This window comes from Phalacrocorax carbo, chromosome 10 (assembly GCF_963921805.1).
Source record: "Phalacrocorax carbo chromosome 10, bPhaCar2.1, whole genome shotgun sequence".
Taxonomy (NCBI): Eukaryota; Metazoa; Chordata; class Aves; order Suliformes; family Phalacrocoracidae; genus Phalacrocorax; species Phalacrocorax carbo.
The window spans coordinates 8,692,379-8,715,453 of record NC_087522.1 but is presented as its reverse complement, the minus strand read 5'-3'; the positions used below and the strand labels follow the sequence as shown (position 1 = coordinate 8,715,453).

The 23,075-nt window shown below is 39.6% G+C and overlaps 2 protein-coding genes across 3 annotated transcripts; one reads left to right on the top strand and one right to left on the bottom strand.

The window, feature by feature from the left end:
* The first annotated feature begins 54 nt into the window (after window positions 1-54).
* EIF2AK1 (eukaryotic translation initiation factor 2 alpha kinase 1) lies at window positions 55-18,726 on the top strand. Of its 2 annotated transcripts, XM_064461716.1 has the most exons (16): window positions 58-262; window positions 348-568; window positions 1,036-1,194; window positions 2,984-3,120; window positions 3,868-3,899; window positions 4,347-4,446; window positions 5,255-5,335; window positions 5,740-5,839; window positions 7,449-7,500; window positions 8,216-8,585; window positions 9,547-9,658; window positions 11,273-11,379; window positions 17,134-17,254; window positions 17,373-17,452; window positions 17,835-18,068; window positions 18,543-18,726. In XM_064461716.1, exons 2-16 carry the CDS (start codon window positions 472-474, stop codon window positions 18,663-18,665), a joined length of 1,905 nt encoding a protein of 634 aa, XP_064317786.1. In that variant the 5' UTR covers window positions 58-262; window positions 348-471; the 3' UTR covers window positions 18,666-18,726. The 2 variants fall into 2 exon arrangements, with proteins under 2 accessions (XP_064317787.1, XP_064317786.1); XM_064461717.1 differs by lacking the exon at window positions 17,835-18,068 and having other exon boundaries at window positions 55-568.
* A 264-nt stretch (window positions 18,727-18,990) lies between these two features.
* AIMP2 (aminoacyl tRNA synthetase complex interacting multifunctional protein 2) lies at window positions 18,991-22,832 on the bottom strand. Its single transcript, XM_064461720.1, has 4 exons — window positions 22,639-22,832; window positions 20,795-21,001; window positions 20,030-20,261; window positions 18,991-19,509 (listed from the first exon to the last, which is right to left on the bottom strand). Exons 1-4 carry the CDS (start codon window positions 22,768-22,770, stop codon window positions 19,124-19,126), a joined length of 957 nt encoding a protein of 318 aa, XP_064317790.1. The 5' UTR covers window positions 22,771-22,832; the 3' UTR covers window positions 18,991-19,123.
* Between the last annotated feature and the right edge of the window lie 243 nt (window positions 22,833-23,075).

The window sequence follows — 23,075 nt, the reverse complement described above, 5'->3', positions numbered from 1 at the left end:
AGCTCCTCCGGGTCACACGGGGACCAGCACCGCCCCTGTGCCGCTGCCGGGAGCCGCTAGAGGGGGCTCGGCGACCCCCCGGTCAGGGTGAGGGACCGAGGGACGCCGCGACCAGTGGGAATCCCGCGGGCCAGGAGGGGCGGCGCGGGCCCGGGGTCCCCGCCGGGCGATGCGAGGAGCCACGGCCCCGCGCGGAGGTGGGGGGGTCTCTGCCGGCCCCGCTGCGTGAGGGGACCCCTCAGCTCCCCGCCGCGAGGCTTCGGTACGAGCCCCTTCCTCAGGCGTAGCCTGCTCGCCCGTCTCTACTTTCCGGGCCCTATTTCCCCCACTCCGATTTATTCCTCCAGTTAATCTTTCATCGCTCTGCGCTCAGAGAGCGGCCATAGGCCCTGGCCCGGCCCCCGGGGCCGCCCCCAGGGAGGCGGGCGGGCCCCGCCGGCCGGAGCTAAGCCCGGGACCCCGGCGCCCGGCATGTGGCGGGGCGGGTTCCCGCCGAGGGCCGCGGCACCTCGCGTGCCGCCGCCCGCCATCGAGTTTCCTGAGGAGAGCCCGGAGCCGCACTTTGACGGTGAGCGGGGTCGGCAGGGGCAGCCCTGGCTTCGGCGGGAGGTGTGGAGGAGCAGGGGCGCCCTTCCGCGGGGGACGGTGGGCCCCCCCGGTCGGCCGGGTGGGTGGAACCGCTGCCGTCCTCCTTCCCTTCCATCCCCTTGCCTCGAAGAAGCGGCAGCCGGGGTGGGTGATGCAAGAGCGGGCCGGCCCTTGGCAGCGCGCTCCCTGCCCTGAGGCCGCTCTCGCTGGGGGGGGGGGGGGGGCTGGCCCTTCCCCGTTAGCTCCTTTTTATGCGCACTTATAAAAATGAATTATAATTGGGTTCCTAATTAGCGTCTTAAGCTTCTCGCTCAGCGGCGCTCGCGTGGTGCCTTTTTGTGAGGCAGGGTTGCGTTGAAGCTGTGTGGGTTCGTATGTGGTTTTGAAGTTTTGGTAAATAGGAATAAACTGAGAGCTAAATTAATTAATCTAACTGTCCTTTTCCAGAATCGGATGTGCCGGCGGAGTTGCGAGTTGCAAACGGGTCGCAAAAGTTTGTGAATTTCACTTCGACCATCCAAAACCAGCTGCTGCTTGTGTCGCTGCTGGAGCATCTCTGCCACATGTATACGCACAACCCTGTTCATTCGAGGTGTTTGTTCCGAAGTTAGTAAGAGCAGTACTTCCCTGTCTCTTAAACTGCCTTACTATGATATGTACCAGATTCTTTTGTGCAGGATTACAGTGTAATATGTGCAGGATTACAGTGTAATATGTGCAGAATTACAGTGTAACATCAATACAAAGCTGTAGGTCTCATCCCACTGCGACAAGAGTAATTCTGAGAAGAGGATGAATACCCTGAATCAACTTAATCAACTTAACCTGTCATATTTTTGAAAGCAGTAACAGAATATTGTTGTAGATGCAAGTATTAGATGGTTTTGTTCCAGCTGACTCATGTTGAGTTGCATCATGAGAAGGCTAGCAGGGTAAACTGTCTGTTAAATCTGATCTAACAGCACAGATAGAAGAGGAATTTAATAGACATATTTATCAATAAGTAGCTGTAGTATAGTCTTCACTAAATCTTTCAAAATTATGGTCTATGAAAATCAGAGTAAATACCTTTGTAAGGCCTTTATTTCCCCTGAAGTCTTTTGATATAATTGAGCTCACATTTTTAGGTGTGAAGTGCTTCTTTTGAAATCTGCCTTTTTGGTATGTGACTTATCTTAGGTATTTTGTTCCTTTAGGCACATGCTTCATGCATTTGAGAAACAATCTCCAAGGTTTTTTTCCTTGCTGTACATGGTTGTAGAAAATAAAATCTAATATATTGCTCGTGCTTAAATTAGAAGCCATTTAGAGCATCCAGTAACAACAGTGCAGACAACTGTCATTTTCTCATTCTTAAAGTCTGGTGTAGGTATTTGGCCCTGGGTCTTACTATTACCTCTATCAAAACCAAAAATATCGGGGGGGGAAAAATGCAACCAGATTTCCTCCTTTTGGGAGAGGAACAAAAAACGCCCAACATGGGCATCTTCCAAAGTACGTAGCTGCTTGGCTTCTAGGGTACCTCTATGGAAAATGATGTTCCTCCATTGATATAGTTTAAAGCAGTTTCCCAAGTGGAATAAACCTGATGAATAAAATAAAAACATACTGTAGAAATGGTATGTTTTGTGGTTTTGGCTGGCATATTTTTGTTGGCAAGGGTGGGTTTTCCCCACTTTTCTGGTGTGTGTAGCTGTGTCCATAAGGCTTGTGTAGCAAAATTCCTGATTTCTTATAGGTTCACTTTCAATAAATTTTATTTCCTTTAAAAGAAAAGGCATTAGGCTGATTTTTGAAACACTGGTACCAAAGAAACATCTAAAAAAAACCTATGAGCAAGTTTGGTTTTTGTTAGGTTTTTGTCTGCCACAGCATTGTTTTACTCCAGCTGAGAAGGATGTGGTGCTTTTTGGTGGATGGAAGGGAGTGGCTTCATTCTTTACTATGAGCATGTGCACAAATGTGTGAGTTTGTGTGCGAATTAGAAAATCTTGATGTTGCTACTTTTTACTATATATGTGTCCTTGTAATTGTAAACGTGCTTTGAATTTCTCTTTTCACTGATCAAAATTAGTCCAAGGGTAACAAGTACATGAATGGGTGGGTGTTTGTATAATTCATCTGCTGAGGTGAGGAAGAAGAGGAGGTGCAGTTGTGACCATGAAGAGCATGGCAAATAACTGTATTATGCAAAGGTATTCCCACAGAGCAACTCTAGTTTGTATTTAATTAGTTTTTATTGCTAAGAGTATGGGAAAAGGCATCAGAGTAGGAGCAACTGTTAATTTTTTCAGATGCACTCTCTTTCAAATAAAGTTTCTAATTTAAACAACTGTTTACATGGTCTTATTGGCAGGCTTTATTTAATGTGACTTTTCTCTGTTCCTTTGTACAGTACTTCGTCAGGCTTTCACAAGAACAGGGTTGCTCTCCCCTTTTGCCTTCTGTGATGAATTTAGTACTGTAAGACTGCAGCATAATAGAGCCATTACTGAACTAATGAAAGCAGCTAATCGACAAATACTTGATGGGGTAAGCTTTGTTAAATTTCTTTGGCAACCTCTGCATTAAGGAATTAACACATCATTGCATCCAAAGAAGCTTTTGTTATGGGGTTCTTTTAATATTGGATTGGGTCTTTTTAATAAGTATTGAAAATGGTACTCCCTTTCTACCTTAGCTCTTTGGGGTGGCGTGTTCTTGTTCTATAGGTGCAAACCAAAGCTTTTGAAGACAGCAATATTTTGTTTGTTATTGAATAATTTAAAAAAAAAAAGTTAAACTTTATAAACACAGGCAAGGTGTTTTAGGTATTGCTACAGCTTTTTTCGACAATGGACAGACATCCATTTTCAACTTCAAATTGTTCCAGTTGATTATGATAACACACTTGTACTTATGTTAGTGGAGGGCATAATTTGTATACTGCGTAGTGTGCTTCAGGCTGAATCAGACCAGTTTGCTTATCTTGCTCCTTGAGCTAAGCTAGTTAATTTTGTCTTAAGCACATTTTAGAGCCCTCATTTTATCCTGTTTGCCAGCAGAAGTCTAAAAGGGCAGTAATCTCTCCTGCAGAGAGATGTTAGCAGATTACTGGTGGGATAATAATACTTTAATTTGGTGAAGCTCTTTGGAGAATGTGAATGGCTATCGGTAACATCATTTTCTTCTAAGAACATAGTTGTAGTTTCTGTTTTGGTTAAGCTGTCTATGCTGATGGCATGGTAGACCTGTTATTCTGTATGGCATGTTTTTATGTTGGATTTTATTGTTTCATAGGAACGTGATAGTGGAGATTCTCATGCAATTCGGTATGTATTCAAAGCATTCAGAAACATTAAACTTAACTTCCGCCCTAAAGTTCCATGTTCCACTCTGAATTTAATTAATACTGCATTTCATATTTTGGCTCTGAAATGGGGGGAGGGGGGGGAAGTGAAAATTTCTCCAAATTCTCAAAACAATCTGCTGAAAATTCCCTCTTCAGTACAACTCACTGTTAGTGTCGCCATTCAGGAAAACAATATTTATCAGGCATAAACTTAAAGAAATCGTCTAAATACTTCTTCTAACACAGAGTGTGGGATTGTAGCACATGTGCATGCAGTCTGCTAATTTTCAGTATTCAGAAGGTAATGTCAAAGTATTTTCTTCTTTTTATAATGTAAATATTTATAGATTGTGTACACCTGTAGCCTATACAATACCTTACTTGTAAGTTGTAATTTGATTTAATGCAGCCTAACTTTTTTGATTAGGGCAAAAGAAGTTCTCTTTGAAGCACAGACTTCACGGTACTTGAATGAATTTGATGAGGTTGCAAGGCTAGGAAAAGGAGGATATGGTAAAGTATACAAGGTATTATTTACCTTCCATTTATAACTTCTCCATTTATATCTAGTTTTCTCTGAAATTCAGAGTTACTTTTTGGCCATTTTCTTTATTTTTCTATCAGAAAAGCAAAAATACTAATTTCCAGTAGAACTGGTGCAAACCTGCACATGTGAAGGATGTTGGCATTTCCTTTCAAAAGGTGTTCTGTTGTGGTTTCTGTTTCCTGTTTGTAGGATGCAGAATATATCAGGTGTTTTACTTTATGTATTTTGACCCTTTTGAAGTGAACGAAAACTTCTTGTTTCACATGTGAAGTATTGTGATATATTGACATATATACAGAAGCTGATTAAATTGCATACCGCAATGTTCCAGTTGTGGCTGCTTGAAAAAAAAGCAGCCTTAATATGAATGTAAACTCTCCAGCCCAGTGTTGAATTGTATCAAATACTTGTAGTGTATGGCCAGCCTAAGGTTCCTCACGTGGTATGTGCTATACTTAGATGACAGTTGTGGTCTCACAGTGTTGTTGAGAACCTGTTTAAGCAGTTATCAGGACCTATCAGCATATTTTTTGTTGGAAGGATAGCTGTAAAACAATGTATTTCACGGAGATTGGATTGGATGTTTGCAGTCCTGAAAGAAGGCAATAGTAGAGTATCCTTAGTTTAGACAGCTGGGGCCTAATCCCAGTTTCATTCTCTGATACGGGTGAAAGGTTATCTGAATGGAGTGCAGAAATTTTTAGAAAATAGTTGGTCCTAAAGTATTTAATAATCCATTAATCTAAACACATTAATGTGTAATTTTGTCCTATTGCAATTGTTTTCAGGTCAGAAACAAGTTAGATGGTCAGTTCTATGCTATTAAAAAAATTAACATTAAGAAGGCTACGAGAAGAGATTGCATGAAGGTATTCTTTCTCCTGTGTTTCATCTGTTTTAACTCCCTGTCTGCTATAGTTGATTCTGATTTAATTTAGTAATGTAGTTAATATTTCTGAAAACATCAAACGTTAATAACATTTTTAGTGCAGTCTGAGTTTCTAAAGATTTGGCCCTATCAATACCTAGTAGAAAAAAGTAAATGAGGGGTGTTTAAGCTCATTAAAATAAATATATTATTAACTTGAATTTTATCATCTCTGCAACTATGAAAATCATAATTTGTTTTAAAGGTTCCAAATTTTCTCCATTACTGTAATAATTTTATCTGTTCTTTCTCTGTCAGAAACTGTTATTTTTTTTGTTATCTTTTGGGTTTAACTAAGCACTAAGAATAAAGGACAGTCATACTGTTTCCTTTTGGTCTTTTTAGGTGCTACGAGAAGTTAAAGTGCTGGCTGGGCTGCAGCATCCTAATATTGTAGGCTATCACACTGCTTGGATGGAACAAGTTCAAACAGTACACCCAAAAGGAAAGTGCAGAGTATTGTGTAATTCTTGCTTGCATCCTGCTTATCATCTCTGTACCATTATTTGCAGGAGAGTATTACTTCTCTGATAAAATAACTGATTTTTTCCCCTCCTTAAAACAACCGAAAAAGAGCAAATTACAAGTAACTACCAAGTCTTCGTGTGCCTCTGTGCACTTCAGACTCTTGCCTAATAACTGTTACTTAATGATTAATTCAGAACTGTGGAAGTATTAGCTTCACTTCTGGTAATATATGAGGAGGAATTTGAAGTTGTGTGAAGTACAGTGGAATGCAGTGAAAACCTTTTAATGCGAAAAGTAGTGAGCTGACAAGGAGAAGAATGAATACTGGTGAATGAGCCACTTCAGATATTGGGGGGAAAGTGATGAATAGGAGAAAAAAACCCACAAGTTTGCTACCATGTTTTGAAATCTCAGAGTTGAAGCAGAACTAGAATAAGTCTTCTACTATGCTTTTCCTCCTGTCTGGAAAAGAGTTTAGGAAAACTGAAAAAACTGGAAAGAAATACTTTAATTGAAAAAGAAAAAAAGATTCCCTCTTATTTTGCTTTCCACAAGAGAGTTTTCAAATTTGATTAATTTCTTTTCATAATTCTGCAATGACAGACCAATTTGGTTTTTTGTGTATCAGCTACTGTCTGTTGAGAATTTACCGAGTTTTGTGTTCATTTTACACCTCCTTCCATGTGTCCTTATTTTTTTTCCTCTTCAGTTTCTCTGTTCTCAGTTCTTCCCATGCTTTGGTCCCTTTGTAACCCTGATCCATTGGTCCCTTCCTTTCGTGTCCTTTTCCAGAATGCCTTTAGCAGTTAAATCTTTTGATCCTTTCTTAGTGGGAGGTTTGCCTGTGCTCTCTGTGACTTTATTGCTTTCGAAGTCAGTGACTTGATGCCCAGTCAGCTATAAGCATAAAAGAAAATGCATAGGAAGTTGACAGTATAGTAAAGCAGACAAGACTTTTTAACTCATGGTACTGAGAATCTTGAAGCATGCAACTATTTAGTGCTAGGAGTACTTGACAAGTACTCCACAATGGTGATAATATAAGTACATAACTATATCTATAGGTAAGTGCTGTGGTACTTAATGGTTTTCCTTGGCTTACAAGATTGGTGTTTCATATTTGCTTCTGTGTGCTAAAACAAACTGCTTTTCACATAAATATAAAATTTTCATGAAAATTATTTCCAAAATATCAACTGCCTTCAAAACAGCAGCAGGGTGATCCAAAGGATGGTGCCTCATGGAGTTACTTTTTCAACTGTGTATTATTATATACATCCCTGATTTTGAACAGGCTAACTTCTTAAGGGTGAAATCTAAGTGACTATCTAAGAGAGCCCAGTACAGCCCTTTCAGTGACCTCGTACAACATGTATTTTCTTTCATTTAAAGAAAAATTAAAACCAGATTAGGGTTGCTTCTTAGTAGAATAACAAGCACCTTTTGCAGCAGCAGAAATAGAGAAAAAAATATCCACAGGTAATGAAGTTAAATTCAGTAAGATACTCTAGCTTAAATGTTAATTTATACTAAGTATATGCGTGGTTTGTTTTGTAAAGTACCATATTTATCTTTTCGTCCAATAGATAAAACAATAATGGAGTTGCAGCCATTATCTTTGGAGCAAGAGAGTAGCAAGTAAGTATTACAAATCTCAATTATAACATTTATTTGACTTTAGCATAAGGCTTCTTTTAAAGTAACATTAAAAGAATACCGAATTCAGCATACATTGCACAAATGCTTTTTGCTTCCAAATTATAACAAAAAAAAGTCTTAATTGTCCTTGTCATTGTTTCTCTTCTTGTTGCGTAAGCTGAAGAATATTACTGGATACTCTTACCTTCTTTGGAGATCTCAGTTTCTGAGTGCCTGAACATAGTGCTTCACAGTACTTCAAGTTTAATTCACAAGTTCTGTGCCAATCAGCAATGCTGATTAGTACTGTGGAGTCTTACTAGAGAGATGGAGCCTTCCGCTTCTCAGAAATGTTGATTAGCCCTTTCAATAAGGAGATGGAGTCCTATGAGAAATATAGTGTAACTTTCTAAGTTTAAAGGAATGGAGATGCATCATACTTCTGTCCAATGAATGCTGTGACCTAGGACTGTATGTGTCTATGAGCTGTCTGACTCAGCTATCAGAAATCCTTGCTGGGGGAAGGTATAAAAAAGGGTGGAGCCTACACTGCCAATTATGTCATCCTAAAGTTATTATGTGGGGAAGCAGCTGAACTTTTACTCTGGAATGCAGTTTGCAATTGAAAAAAGAAAGAACTTTTCAGAATGGTGTGTCAGATGGTATAAAACTGTGTACATATTTTGATTTCTCTCCCTTACTTTATTATTTTCAGTGACCACTGTCACATTCAGAGTGTGGAAAGTGGTAGTTCAATTATCTTTGCTGACCTTACCTCACAAGAAAAGAAGTCCTGTGACAGTACCAGTCTTAGAAACCTGGATAGTGAACCAGTGCAGAATATGGATGTAAGGAATGATTTTACAAACAGCAATAGTAAAGAGTGTATGAAACCAAATAAATGTGAATCATCCATAGAATTACAAGAGGACTCTGTCAGTAGTGTTAACAGTAGGTCAACTGATGTGAAAACTTGTTCAGCACGGGAACCTCATTCTAGTCTGGATCAAGATGCTAGCACTGGAAGTAAGTCCTGCACTGAAGAATGTTCCAAAAATGATGTAGCTCTCTGTGGAGAGTTTGAGGTAAATACAGTTCTTTTTAAATATACTTAACTGCTGTCTAATTTAATGGTGTTCATAGAGTTTGGTAGACAGAGGAATGATTTATAATGATAAATTTGAAAAAATGACATGACTGCTATTAGAGCCAAAAATACAGATCGTTTTTACTTAAGTGGGTAACACCATGACGAGGAAGCTGACCAGAAGAACTGGCAAAACTTGGCATAGAAGGTTTGCATGCGTTAGTCATCTTGGGTCCTTTCAAAGTACGTACATGAATAAAAAGTGTTACTTCTGCATAAAAAGGAAACCAACAAACTTGAAAATCTTCAGCATTCAGTAATGATGGCTAATTCGGATATTACTGCTTAATGAAAATGGCTAGGTATGTAACGTGGTGCCTATACAGTGTAGGACTATGCCTGAAAGAAGAGAGAAGCAGATTGTATAACACAGCCAGCTCTGGAATGCTTCAAGCTTTTGCCATCATTTGGAGTTTCCTTTTGCAAGAAAACCAGGATTTTGAAGGTGTTTGCCTGAGTTGTCTAGGTTATCAAAAGAACTCATACATTGTCAGAAAATGAGTATGAAGTTATATTTTCATGTTGATAAATGATAAAATTCCATATCAAGAGGTTGAATATTTTTGCTATTTTATATTAATTTACACTATTTTCTTAAGCCAGAATGAACCTCTGTCCTCTGTTCAGTATGTCTAGAAGCTTTTAAACTCTAATTTGAATATTAAGGTGTGTGGCTGGCTATTTTGTTAGCTTTTATCATATAACAAGGAAAAAACCAAAACTAGATACTAGATAGCATTGTTGTATCTGCTTCTTGAATGCAGTAGATTAGTAATAGTGTATTTGATGTCTTTTAGTTTAATAAACAAAGTTTGGTTTTATTAGCTTTAAAGAAAATAAGTAAGGAAATACTGTTCATATTACAGTGGCAAAATCATGGACCATTATTTTTCTGTTAGGTGGAGTATCGTTTGATGCTTCATATACAAATGCAACTGTGTGAAATATCCTTGTGGGATTGGATTGTTGACCGTAATAAAAGATGCAACGAGAGAACAGAGGAATCTTCTAGTAAGATATATCACTGTCTTAAAAATTTACTTATTCATTATAAAGCAAATATTTCTTTTTTTTCCTTATTGGAAGTCCACTTGCCTGATTTTATGTTTTACTTTGGCAACTTATATTATGGATCTTCTCTGTTAGATTATTTATTCACTTAATCAAATAGAAGCTAGTATTTTTATGATAGATGTTGGTAAAAGAGATTTAAGTTCATGAGTTTTAGATAAGTCTTCAGAAAAGAATGAATGTATGCCTGAGGCATAGTTGTTACCTGGAGAGATCTGTGCCTGGGCAATGCTGCTTATGTGGAATAGAGTTTCTTATTGACAGAATCTGCTCTTTCTCAGTAAGCTCTTTAAATAATTGAAATTTTGCTTTGATAGTAGTCTTGTTGCTACAAAACAGAGCCTCTTCCCAGGCTAACTTATATGCTGTGGAAAATATAAATACATCTTTTGTTCCAGACAGGTTACAACATACTTAAACAATCAAAACTCCTATGCAGGCTAATTTGTCATTGGTCTAAAGAATCTAACATCTTCTTTGCTTGAGTGGCCAGAGGAGTTCTCACACCCTGATATACCAAGTCATCTTCAATAACTGTTGATATTTGGAAGAAAAAGTCTAATGATCTTAAAGCATTAGAGACATGTTTCTTTCTCTTGGGTGGTTGTATTAAAATAGTGTATGATTATCAGATTCTAAGACATAAACTGTAATTTTAATGTTTTTTTTTTTTTCGTTTTAATCACTATTAAGATGAATCTTTTGTTCTCTTCAGTCATGGAGTCAGGTTTACCAGCTAAGTATCAGCTGACTTCCAATAATCTGTCCTGTATTCATAGGTTTTTTAGCTTTCATAAGCTAAAAGATTATGTTCCCGGTCAGGGAATGACAGAATTCCTAGGACATTTGACCTTGCAAAATGCCGTTTTCACACACTTTCACAGGTGACAGGAAAGAAATGTGAAGGCTATCATAGGTTAGACATTGAGGAAGAGAAGCCCAAGTAGAGGTAAATGGTGAGTGTTCAAAGTGGCAAAAGGCATGTTAGGTCTTGGTCATTAGAGTAGGAAGACAGTGTAGTTTAATAAAGTAATAATGTTGGAAATGGTCAAAACAATGAGATGGTAAGTTTATTTTGGACAGCTACAGTCAGAGGAGATTTGGGAATTTCAGAGGGTAGCACAACAGCAGAAGGATTAGGATCCAAAAAGGAAGGGTACAAATCAATACAGAAAATATGTCATTGCATAAATTAGTATGATTTTATCTGGAACCATATTTTTCATTCTAATTCAGCACTTACATGCAATTAAAGAGTTTACTAAATTTCATAATCAAATAACTATCTGATGGGGTTTGGAGGAATCTTTTCAGGCAGATGTGTGTTCACGTCCGCTGAACTTGCCTTTTGGAATTCTGAGGTTAGTGACTTTTTGCTGTTTCAAAAATACTGTCTTAGGAGAACCATGAGAAATTCCATTTTTAAACTATGCTCATTCTGATAAAAATTTCTTCCACATCATAAATTAACAGAATTCAACAAGACATACCACCATAAACTTAAATAACTCAGTAGAATTAGCAGAAATAATTTAGATTTTAAATTGTTTTAAGGTCCATACGATCTCGTGGATGTCCGTTGGACAATGAAAATTTTTCAAGAATTATTAGAAGGAGTATGCTATATCCACAGCATGGGAGTGATGCACCGAGACATTAAAGTAAGTTCACTGAATTATTAATTGAGGTTGAAGAAAACAAAGATAATTTGCATTATGGGAGTATGAAAGCAACTTCATAGTTATATTTGAGATGACTTGGGTTCTTGAGAGTTTAGCTATGTTACATATGAAAAAATAGTGTCCTCTATACCGTACTTCACTATAAGCTTAGTACTCAAGTACATTGACTTGCAACTGAATTATGATTAAGCTCTGGAAATGTTTTCTGCTTTGTGAAGCCATTTTCTTGTCCTAAACAGGGATGGTCAGATTGGTTTCATCTTGGTTTTTCCTTAACCAGGGTAGGACCTAAATTACATAATTACCTAAAAAATTTTTAGATAATTATAAAAATAAGCAAAGTCCCTTGAATATACCTCAGTCTGCTAACAGCATGTCAGTTAGCTTTTGAAAATATGATCAAATTATAGTTACTTGCTTTTTAAAGAAAAAAGTCCCTCAGTTGCAAATAATTGTTGTCTTTCAAAATGATTGCTGTCTCTTGATCGAAGGACTGGGAAGCTGCCATACGAGGACAGGCTGGGAGAACTGTGTTTGTTCAGCCTTGAGAAAAGGCGGCTTAGAGGGGATCTCATCACCATGTACCAGTACTTAAGGGGTGGCTACAAAGATGGAGACTCCCTTTTTACAAGGAGTCACATGGAGAGGGCAAGGGGGACGGACACAAGTTGCTCTTGAGGAGATTCCGATTGGACATGAGAGGAAAAGTTTTCCAGTGAGGACAGTCACCATTGGAATAATCTCCCCAGAGAAGTGGTTGACTTGGTCACGTTGGACACCTTCAAGAGTTGTCTGGACAGGGTGCTGGGCCATCTTGTCTAGACTCTGCTCTTCCTAGAAAGGTTGGACTAGATGATCCCTGAGGTCCCTTCCAACCTGGGATTCTGTGACTCTTCTAAGGGGCTGAAACTGTAGGTGATGTTAGTGACTGAATGAAAAGTTTTGGTATCATTTCTATTAAAAGTAGCAAAGAGCAGACTTAAAAAATAATACTTTGAATGACTAGAATAGGATGCCCTTTATATGTTCCTGTGAAATTTTTTTGGAACTCTAATCATAAGAATAGTTTTGACTTACTGGCTGCCTTAAATGTGAAGCATAGGTAATATCTTGCTTCCCTCCTGCCCTGCCCTTAAACAGATAGACTCAAATAGCAGGAAAGTGAATGTGTATTTTTCTACTCTGCTTCCTAGGGAGGTTCTCTGCACCTGATACGGTAGCTGTATGAGGAAATGAGTGTAAAAATTTTCTTGATTATTAAAACTCCACTCATGAAAACTTGGAACTACTTGAAAACACACGATCTTCGTTCTGGATTAATTTTAATTTTTCTGCCAACTGTTTTGGGGTCAACAGTTTTTCAGTTTGTTTTCCTGTTTAGTGTCATCATGGCCTTATTGTCCAAGGTCCTGATAGTTGTATAAAGAATTACATACCGTCTCTGGGAGCCTGTTTTTGAGCCAGTGCTCATTGTTTTCACCATATATTCTTCTAACGGTGATTTTGCAGATATCTTAGAGAGACAGTAATTTCTGTGAAAATGTTACTGTGAAAAGTCTTTCAGCATTTGAAATTTTCCAACAGAAGTCCAGTGGGTGGGTGTCCTTGATTATCTATTTACATCAGTGATATAAGAAGCCCAGGAACTTGTTCAACAGTGCTGTATCTTTTAAATTTGATCTGCACTGAAGAAATGAGAAGAGTGGAGATTGCCCATCTCCTGTTAGACTGTTCATGTCTGCATTTTATTCCAATGGGTCAACTATTTCCCTTCAGCCACCTGAGCAAGCCTCATGAATAGCTCCTTCATGATCTTGGGTATTTATGTTGGCTCCATTACTTAATAGTAAGTGCATGCAGTCTGTGTTGGCACCTAAAATTCTGCTTGCTTTAGACGATGCTGTGCATGCTGAACATGAAGGGCAGTTCTTCCATAGGCTGGACTGGCAAAGTTAATATTTCCTCCAGAGGTGATTAAAGTTGCTCTTAACTCTGTGTTTAGTGACCCTGCAGCTACGTGAAGAGATGTCCAGCCAGACTTGTCCGTGTCCTTTAAGTTAAGATAATACTCAAAAAGAATGGATATAGGTGGAAAGGCATCATCAGACTGTTGGCCTAAATATAAGAGACTGTCATATTTCTAATTACTCATTTCAGGATTTAGCTGATGTTTTACACTTTGCAAGATACAGGGGCAGTTTTCTGTATGATGCTGTAAGGTTGGTTGATTTCTTTGAAATTTGTCTGAAATGGATGTCTCAGCTGTAAGTACTAGGCAAATTTAGTGGGACAAGTTGAAGTGCTGTGTAGCCTCTTGTTATTTCTTTTAAACAGAAAACTTTTTTTTAAGTTAATTTTTGTATTAAGACAAAGTTACTTAGACTAAAACTTCTGGACTGATAGGGTGTAACATAGTAGCAGGTTCCTAAAATTCAATTGTCAGAACAAATTTTTAATTGCCATGACCTAATAGAAGCTTGATCATTAACTTATATTTGTTAACCACAGCTTCTTGTGCCCAAGAGAAATGCATAAGATGGTGTTAATGCCTTCAGTACCTGTATTTCCTCATTTTATAGCATGAGAAATGAGTCATCATGGTTCAGCTTCAGGCCAGTGAAGCTCACAGAAGTATAAGCAAGCAGAAGTTCCGTCCCATCTGTACATACAGACAAAATCTGGCAGTGCTTGGGCCTCTAGATCATAAAATCATAGAATGGTTTGTGTTGGAAGGGACCTTTAAAGATCATCTAGTTCCAACCCCCTGCCACGGGCAGGGACATCCTCCACTAGACCAGGTTGCTCAGAGCCCCATCTATCCTGGTCTTGAACACTTCCAGGGATGGGGCATCCACAGCTTCTCTGGGCAACCTGCACCAGTGCCTCACCACCCTCACTGTTAAAAGTGTCATCTTTGTATTCAATCTAAACCTACCCTCTTTCAGTTTAAAGCTGTTGCCCCTTACCCTGCTACTACCAGCCCTGGTAAAAAGTCTCTTTGTCTGTAAGGTCTCCCTGGAGCCTTCTGTTTTCTGGGCTGAACAACCCCAACTCTCTCAGCCTGTCTTCATAGAAGATGTGTTCCAGCCCCCAATCATTTTTGTGACTGTCCTCTGGACCCGCTCCAATAGGTCCATGTCTTTCCTGTGCTGAGGGCTCCAGACCTGGATGCTGCACTCCAGGAGGAGTCTCATGAGGGCAGAGTAGAGCAGCAGAATCTCCTCCCTCGACCTGCTTCCCATGCTTCTTTTGATGCAGCCCAGGATACAGTTGACTTTCTGGGCTGCAAGTGCACGTTGCCAGCTTATACCTAATTTTTCATCCACCAGTATCCCCAAGTTGTTCTCCACAGGGCTGCGTGCAGTGTAAGAAGTATATTTGACAATGATTAGTGTTGTGTGCCAAGTCAAGAGATAGTGCTTCTGGTTATGGTTTGTTTATATTGAGTAAAACAAAATTCATGCTCATAATTATCAATAGATGTGATTCCCTCATACTGTTAAGCCAGGTATACTATCATTTGGGGGAAACAAATTTATGTGATTGCTTGAACTATATATACCATCTTACTTAATAGCCATTTATGGATATTTCTAGAATATGTCCTTTTTTAAACTTGTGTTATTTAGCCATCCTGCAGCAAAGTCTCCACGGAGTTTAACTGCACTGCGAGTGCGGATGAATGGCCCTCGTTTTGAGCTGCCACCAATAATTTAATTTGATATCACCTATTTCATTGATTGGAAGAAACATGGAATAGTGTTTCATCCTCCCTTTTCCCATTCCATGTAGATGTTTTAAACTTAACAGTTTGTCTTGCGTTTTATATTTAGTGATTCCTTGAATAGAAGCAATTCCAAATTTTCAGTATTCATGTCACCCATCTATGCACAATTGTCCAGTTTTTTGAGATAGGAGACTCAGAACTGCAGACAGTACAGAAGATGACAGTATATTAATTCATACGGTATCACAATGTTTTCTTCTTTACATCCCTCTGCCACCCCAGTAATTGGTAGTGTACTGTTTGGTTTATGGACTGCTATGGAGCATTTTTAGAGCTGCCTGTTACCACGCTTAAGCCGTAACAGTCAACTCAGACAGCTGTTACATAGTTAAAATTGGGATTGTTTTTCCCTTCATTTTCATTTTCATGCTTATTTGCACTGAATTCCTTTTGTCATTATACTTCCTGCAAGATCCTTCCACGGTTCTTCGCATTCGGACCTCATCTTGATTTCTCTGAATAACGTAGTACTGCCAGCAAACTTTGTCATCTCACCGTTCACCTTCCTTTTTCTACACATTTACAAATACATTGTTCAGCGTAGTTCTCGGCACAGATTCATAGAAGAATCAGTTGATGATACCCTTCATGGTGAAAGCTGACCGTTTATCCCTATCCTTTCTTTTATGTCTTTAAACTAGTTATCTATGTGGAGACCTTCCCTCTTCTGTTCATTTGTTTAAAAATGTAAGATTTCTTAATCTAAAAGTATTTTTAATCCCAAATTATTATCCTGATCAAATGGTTACCTGTGGGGACAGCAGGTCTATGAGGTGTAAGGGTCCTTCCAGGCACTTGCTGTTTCACTGACAGGATGATCGGCTTAGTAAAGCTTTAACAGTGCTACTGTTATCTTTCATTATTCCTTCATATAGCTCTTCATGGCGTGAATTTTATTTCCTCTGTCAACAGGAAAACATGGAGGCTGGCCTGCTGGCTCCTTTGATTATGTTACTCATAGACAAGTGGGTTGTAATTTTTGTGATGAAAATCCATAGTCAGAGGATTTGGAATCTGGCACTTGAACAGCGTCATTCTTTGAGACATTGCAGAATGTCTGGTTCTAGAATAGCTTCGAAGTAACCACATTATTCAGTGCAACATTATAGAAGTACTTCAAAACCAGCAAAAGTGTAGGAATGAAAAAAAGGCTTAAGTTGTCTTTGCTTTCTTGCTAGTGCTAATTTCCATTTAGTAGTTAAAAAAAAGAAACCCCAACCCAAAAAACCAAGACTGTACTAAGCAATAGTGCTTTCACTTCTCTAAATTTACCTAAGCTTAGAAACCTTGTGATATAGACTAAGTAAAACCAGTAACTTTATATTACGTTTTCTTTTATCTGGCAAGTATGTATTTCTTTCTAGATAGGCAATGCTAGCATTTCTCCTCCTTAATGGTCCTAAAGCCAAAATATATGCATAAAACTATTTCAGTTTTTCCACTCAGTGCTGTCTAAAGTCTTTTGTCATTTTGGTTTTGTTTTTGTAGCAACTTCCCAGAACCAAGTAGCATGTTGCAGCTGTGCTTATTATATAGAAATGTATACTTTCTTTTACATTAGGTCTAGCCCAAAGATGATAGTTTTTTCCTGCTATGTCAGTTGGTCTAATATCCTGTCTGCTCTTGCCTCTTCCTTTTAACGTTACCATTCTGCAAATTTCCCATTTTCTGCTGAAAAACCTAAGTAGTACTTTATCTTTCCACTAAACCTGTTTTTCCTGTTTTGCTTTTCTTCCTTTTTCCTAGATCCTTCCTACGTGATCTTTCTGCCCAAGTGGTGTTGCTAACACATAATTTGTTATCAGCTATGACATTTTTTTCTCTCTAATGAAAGTGTTAAATAATTATACCTGTGAAACACTGGATTTTATAGAATTTGAAGCAGCTGAAATTTCATAATTCTTTATATAGATATATTTGAGATTCTGTACACTCTTGTTTTATAGCCCAGAAATATCTTTCTACATGGATCAGATCATCATGTAAAAATAGGAGACTTTGGGTTAGCCTGCAGAGACCTTCTTTGGGATGATGCAGACCAGTGGTTTAAAACAGAAAGAATAAATGGTAAGGGATAAAAGCTTAGTGGGGTTTCTGTTGTATTAATCCCATTAAATATTAAATTCTTAAGTGAAATGCTAACAATGTAATGCTAGCTGAGTACGTCTAAATTGCCTTTTTAAAGGACTGACACATACTTCAGGCGTGGGGACTTGCCTCTATGCCTCACCAGAACAATTGCAGGGATCTCACTATGATTTCAAGGTAGGGAGTATTTTTTTTTCTATTAACACATGATGACAGATAATAAGACTAAAACAAGCCTTTCAGTAGATAAATACATAATATTTGGTAAATACATAAATATTCCTCCTACTGTTTATTCCTAACGGTTTTGTTGAAACATGGATTTCAGCTTTGCCTTCTAGTCTGCTACTAATGCAAACATTATTTGTGGTTCTAAGATCATCCTGAGGAATCTATACAGATTTGAATTGTGTTTCTTTAGTATTGCCATGGTACTTTTCATGCTATCGTGAAACTTCATTAATGTGAAACTTTTTCTCAAAAAATTCACAATATGGAAATCTAGTAAGTAATTAAAAATACCAGTTATCCCAGAACTACTTCTTCACCCCCTTACCAGTCAGACATGTACAGCATGGGTGTTATCCTGCTAGAACTCTTCCAACCATTTGGAACAGAAATGGAAAGAATGGAAGTTCTTACACATTTAAGGAGTGGCCAAATTCCTCATACTTTCTATAAAAAATGGCCTGTTCAAGCCAAGTACGTTAAACTCCTCACCAGTCAGAGATCTTCAGAAAGACCAACTGCTGCTCAGCTTCGTGAAAGTGAACTATTTCATACCACAGAACACGTAAGTTATGCCAATAACCTCAACCTTTACAGGATTAAAAAAATAATTTAAAATGCCCTTTGTTTCTCTGCCTATGTTATGGGCTGCTTTTGTTTTATTTTTGAGAGGATTGTGTGATTGAGAATTTTTTTCCGATTACAGTATTTAGCACACTGTATTAATCTTTTTGGTGAAGTGAGATAAATGGTCAGATACAAGTAACTTTATGAAGACTGCACCGTTGAGTTACAAACAGCTTGAGTTATTGTTATAGGTCAGAAAAGCTCTTCATGAGCTCTGCAGCCTCTTTTTATTACCTTCCCTTTCCTTGCCCCACTTTCTTGTTTGTGGATTAAGTCATAGTATCAAACACACTGAAATAGCTATGGTGCTGGCAAATGTGTCTGTAGTGGACTGCAAATGCAATTCAAAGAGGTTAATAAGGCTTTTATCCTTGCCTGTCTATAAAGGAAGTAAACTGACTCTCATTTTCAGGTTATTTCTAACCTACAACAGAAGGTGAGACAGCAAGAGGAAGAAATAGAGAAACTGAGAGAGAGAATAAGACTGCTTTCTGAAGAACAAGATGAACATATGAAACTAGGTTCTCCTGTCTAAGTACTCTATTTTATGCTAAGTTTATATATAAAGTTTTTTTACATAAAAATATTTCAAAGCATTTTGATGTTCCTGTCTGTTCTTTACAGGGATTAATCTTTTTGTCTTAGTTAAGAAGGCTTCAGTCAACAGGAAGGATTTATGTTGCACTTAGCCTCGGTACAATTTCACTTGTGTAAATAAGCATTTAGGTTACAGGGAAGAATAAGAAAAAATTACAAGCTATGCTTTTGTTTACATAAGCCAACTTTAGGTACCTAGTAATCATAAAACAAATATGTATGTTATGCACCAGTTACAAAAAAAGCAAGGTCAAACCCAAAAGGTAGCTGTACTGTTTTTATTGATTGTAGAATTCTGTCCAGCTGTAGTGCTTGAATGTCTCTCAGAAAGGACTCAAACCATTATAGCATGAGGTGGAATAATATTAAAATTACACTACTATGAAGAGTACAGGCTTACTGCAGTAGCTTCATAACAGAGCTGAATGGTGCCAGGTTCTCACACGACTTCATCCATTTTTGCACATTGGCTGGGGCAGCATTTGCACTACCCGTCTGCTGAAGTGCACACCACGCAACAATGTCTGCTACAGTGAGTTCATTTCCCACCAACCACGATGTCTTGCCCAGGGCAGCATTCATAGAGCGCAAGACTACTCCTTTTTCCTTACTGCTGCCTTCTTTCAGCTGGAATATGGCTGTATCAACCCAGCTGTCAATCAGAGTCGACATAACTTCATTGTACTTCTGGCCAAACAGGGAAAAGAGAAATCTAGCGATGTTCCCCTCTCCTTCAACAGGGCACATTGTTTGAATGCTAAACTTCATCTGGGGTTTTGGAACTGAAATTAAGAAAAAGAAAAAAGGCAAATACCACATGGTAGAGAAGTGAAACGGAATGGCAATTCTATGCTGGATTTTATACGTGATGCCAGCAACACTGTTTTAACATTGTTAACCTGATGAACAATTTTCAGTTGTCTTAGTCTAAATACTTAGACTAAGGCAGGAACCTGGGATAAAGGGATCACCTTCTGCAAACTTCAGCCCAGTCTCCCACCTAATTTTTATTCCAGCTAACTTACTTGTAGAAACTGAAAAACCGTTCTATAAAAAACATCCTGTGGGTACAAACAACCATGTAAATGCCATGTGTATTTTAATAGCAGTACCCACAAACAAGAACCTTCCTCCTCTGTCCCCATCATTCACAGCTATAAAAAGAGAGCAAAGATGTTATCTGCAGTACGTATCCATCATGTGTCAGCAGGACACCAAAGCATCTGTCATCAAGGTTTTATAGCACAAGTTTAATTTTCTCACCTATTGTAAAATATTCATCTACAAGAACTTCATTCTTACCGTCCTTCCAAATAAGAGTAAACCCCAACTGGTACTCGTGGCGTGGTTGCTTCTTAGCCTGCTCTCCAAAGCATTTCAGGAGCTTTTCTGGCACACTTTTCACTGAGGAATGTGTGTGAACAGCTGACAGTATTCTATAGCGTTCACAAAGCAGACTGTGCAGTACCAGTAATGACAGCGGGGGCAGAGAAGGATTTGCATTGATTACGATATCTTTCAGGGCACCATAATCCTGAATGGAAAGTAAGACATTCAGCAGATAAGACACATTCCAGATCAGACTTTGAAGTAGTGGAGTTTTCATGTGACACCAAAATACACATAGCCATGCATGTGTGTATCTGAAGTTCTAATGATAGTCAAACAATTCAAGCTTGGACATTTATAACTTGTTTAAACATCTTCCTTCCTCAACAGTAATGTAATTCAAGAATGTGACCGAGGTAAAATTCTAGTCCAATCTGAAACCAAAGTTAAAATTTCTAGTTAGTAACAAACAAGAAACCAATTGTCTTAATTTCAAAATTAACCATTCCAGCTTGGACTTGTATCAAAATGAGATTATGCAGGATGTAGTATTTTCTATGTTTGTGTCTATAATCTGGATGCCCCAAATGAAACTGTAGTTGTACGTTATTTGTAAGAATATAAGGCTCAATATGTATTGACTTCTGAGTGTCCCGGGTCTTAATGTCACTCTTCCAGCCCTGAAAAATCTGAGAGCAAAGAAAGTACCTATCAATACACATGCTTAACTAAACTCACCTTTCCAAGCATCAAATCTAAATCTGCTCCATTTGTTGTCAAGGAAGAACATTGATCTGTTTGAATGATATTAGTTACATCAAAGTCAGCATCTGGGGTTTGTATCATCTTTGAGAGACCATCGACAGCACTCTTCAGTTCGTACAAGCGTTTTAGAATCTCTTCCTGGCGGGATTCAAGTGCTTGAAGTGACGGGTCAACCTCTTCCTGTATGAGAGGAAGAAGCAAGGTCATATAAATGTTCACTCAGCTCAGTGTCAAAATAGTCCACAGCTCACTCGACAAGTTTTGAAAGACTTTAAACACATTCAAATAACCGTAACGTCGTGGAACGTCATGGTCTTATGTCTCCTTTCTTTTGGCTGCATAAATGTGGTGAGAAATGGGTTATTTAAGTAAATCTCTGAAATCTTCCTCCTTAATATATTTTTTTAAGCCACCAGCTACAGCAAACTCCATAACATAGTTAAAAAACCAGACCACAACCACAGAAACTTGAAGTTGGCAGTGAAGTGCTGAATTAAAACCTGAAAAAAGCCTAAAGTTAGCTTGGCAGGATTCTCTTTGGCCCAGCAGAGCAGACTGACAAAGTTTGCGTTGAGGCTGCCAAACAAGCTTTCTGACAATTCAGGCAGTTAATAAAAGTAAAAAATCCTGCAGGTTTAGATGGATGGTGTATCATATGAAATTACTCTTTGTAGTAATTCTTTTTTTCAGAGAATATAGAGGGAAAAAAGACCATAGGCTTTGTTAGATGTTAACCCCAATGCATTTTTTTACTGTATCAATTATCTTACAAGTCTCATACCTTACAATGCTACCTCTTTTAAAAGATGAAAAATACATTCCTGTGGGAGGTTTTAAGTCTACAAACTTACAAAAATGTTAAAGAAAAAAAATCTTAAGATCTTTTATATAGATAATCCATTTCTAAGCATCTTGAATAAGGATTAACAAAGCCCAATCTATCAACTAAGCTTCCTTCTTTCAGCCTAATGGGCAGAAATAAGAAACAAGGTATCCAAGTGACATCCATTTACACAATATTCTCAAAGACAAGACAGGGAAACACCTCTTAAGCGGCCATTTGGCTAGTACACAATTCCGTGGAATAAAAACCACTCTCAGAGAAGACTGGTAGTTAATACTCCGCTGTTGCAGTGAGAGGGCATCTTAGCAAGCATTCCTGCGAAGCTCTGCCCCAAGTCTACTCCTACTCAGCATCTCCACCAGCAACCGGCGTGAGGGCGTGGCAAGCACGCACGGCAAAGATGTGACGACATCAAGCTAAAAATGGCCCCACGCAGCCTGCAAGAATTCAAAGCTTTCCTGACGCTGGAGAGAGACTTAAGTCAAGTAGATTAATGTAACGCAGTTTTGCATTTTTGCCCACTTAAGAAGTAACCGAGCCTGGAAGTAGGAACCAGCCCGCTGCACGCCCCGACTCAACAGCAGACAAGAAAACAGCCCTGAGCAAGCAGAGGGACGGCGCCGCAGGAAGGGTCGAAGCCTGCGGGCCACAACCCCCGACCCCAGGGCTCGCAAGGCCTCGGCTCGGCCGCGGCCTCCGGGTACGGCCGCTTAGAAGTAACGGCTAAGAGGGAGGCGCACACGAGAGCCCGGAAGAGCCAGGCTGAGAGTTACCGGAGGTTCTAAATAAACATTACAGGGGAATCCCTAGAAGAACCGAGCTCACTCAGCCCTCGAAGCAGCCGCCGAGCAGCGGAGAACGCCGCGCTACCGCGCCCCTCCCTCCGGCCCCGGCGGCGGGGCGAGCGCTGCGGGCCACGGCCCTCGCCGGCCTTCCCCCGGCGGGCACCCCTCCGCCGCTCCCTCGCTCCTACCTGCGGCGGTGGCGAGGCGGCGGGCGAGAGCCGGCGGTGCAGGCTGGGCAGATGGTACATGCAGGTAGGCAACTGCCCCGCCAACACCTCCCCACCGACCCGGTGGAACGGCCTCACCTTGTACATGGGCATGGCGGCACGCACGCAGCCGCCCGCACGGCACGGCACAGCACTGCACGGCGCGCCCCGCCCCGGCCCGCCGGAGGGCCCGCCCGCCCGCTGCACCCATTGGGCCAGGCGGGAGCGCGAAGCCTTACTGGCTCACCCGGGATCCAATGCACGCTGGCGGCTGCTACACTGTCTCCTTGCCTTCTTTCTATTGACCAGTGTGAGCCATCGAGTCGTTAAGCGAGTCTCCGTAGGGCAAAGGCGCAGCTGACAGTCCTGATTGACCAATGGGTGCCAAGAGGGGGGAGAGAAAATTTGTTTAGGGACTG

Excerpts from the sequence above, each read along its gene's own strand:
- EIF2AK1 (XM_064461716.1), top strand. The coding sequence starts at position 472 with ATGTGGCGGGGCGGGTTCCCGCCGAGGGCCGCGGCACCTCGCGTGCCG. Across the intron at positions 3,900-4,346 it reads GGAGATTCTCATGCAATTCG|GGCAAAAGAAGTTCTCTTTG; the intron begins GTATGTATTCAA and ends TTTTTTGATTAG. Across the intron at positions 5,840-7,448 it reads TCAAACAGTACACCCAAAAG|ATAAAACAATAATGGAGTTG; the intron begins GAAAGTGCAGAG and ends TTCGTCCAATAG.
- AIMP2 (XM_064461720.1), bottom strand. The coding sequence starts at position 22,770 with ATGCCCATGTACAAGGTGAGGCCGTTCCACCGGGTCGGTGGGGAGGTG. Across the intron at positions 20,262-20,794 it reads TAGATTTGATGCTTGGAAAG|GATTATGGTGCCCTGAAAGA; the intron begins GTGAGTTTAGTT and ends CTTTCCATTCAG. Across the intron at positions 19,510-20,029 it reads TACTCTTATTTGGAAGGACG|TTCCAAAACCCCAGATGAAG; the intron begins GTAAGAATGAAG and ends TCTTAATTTCAG.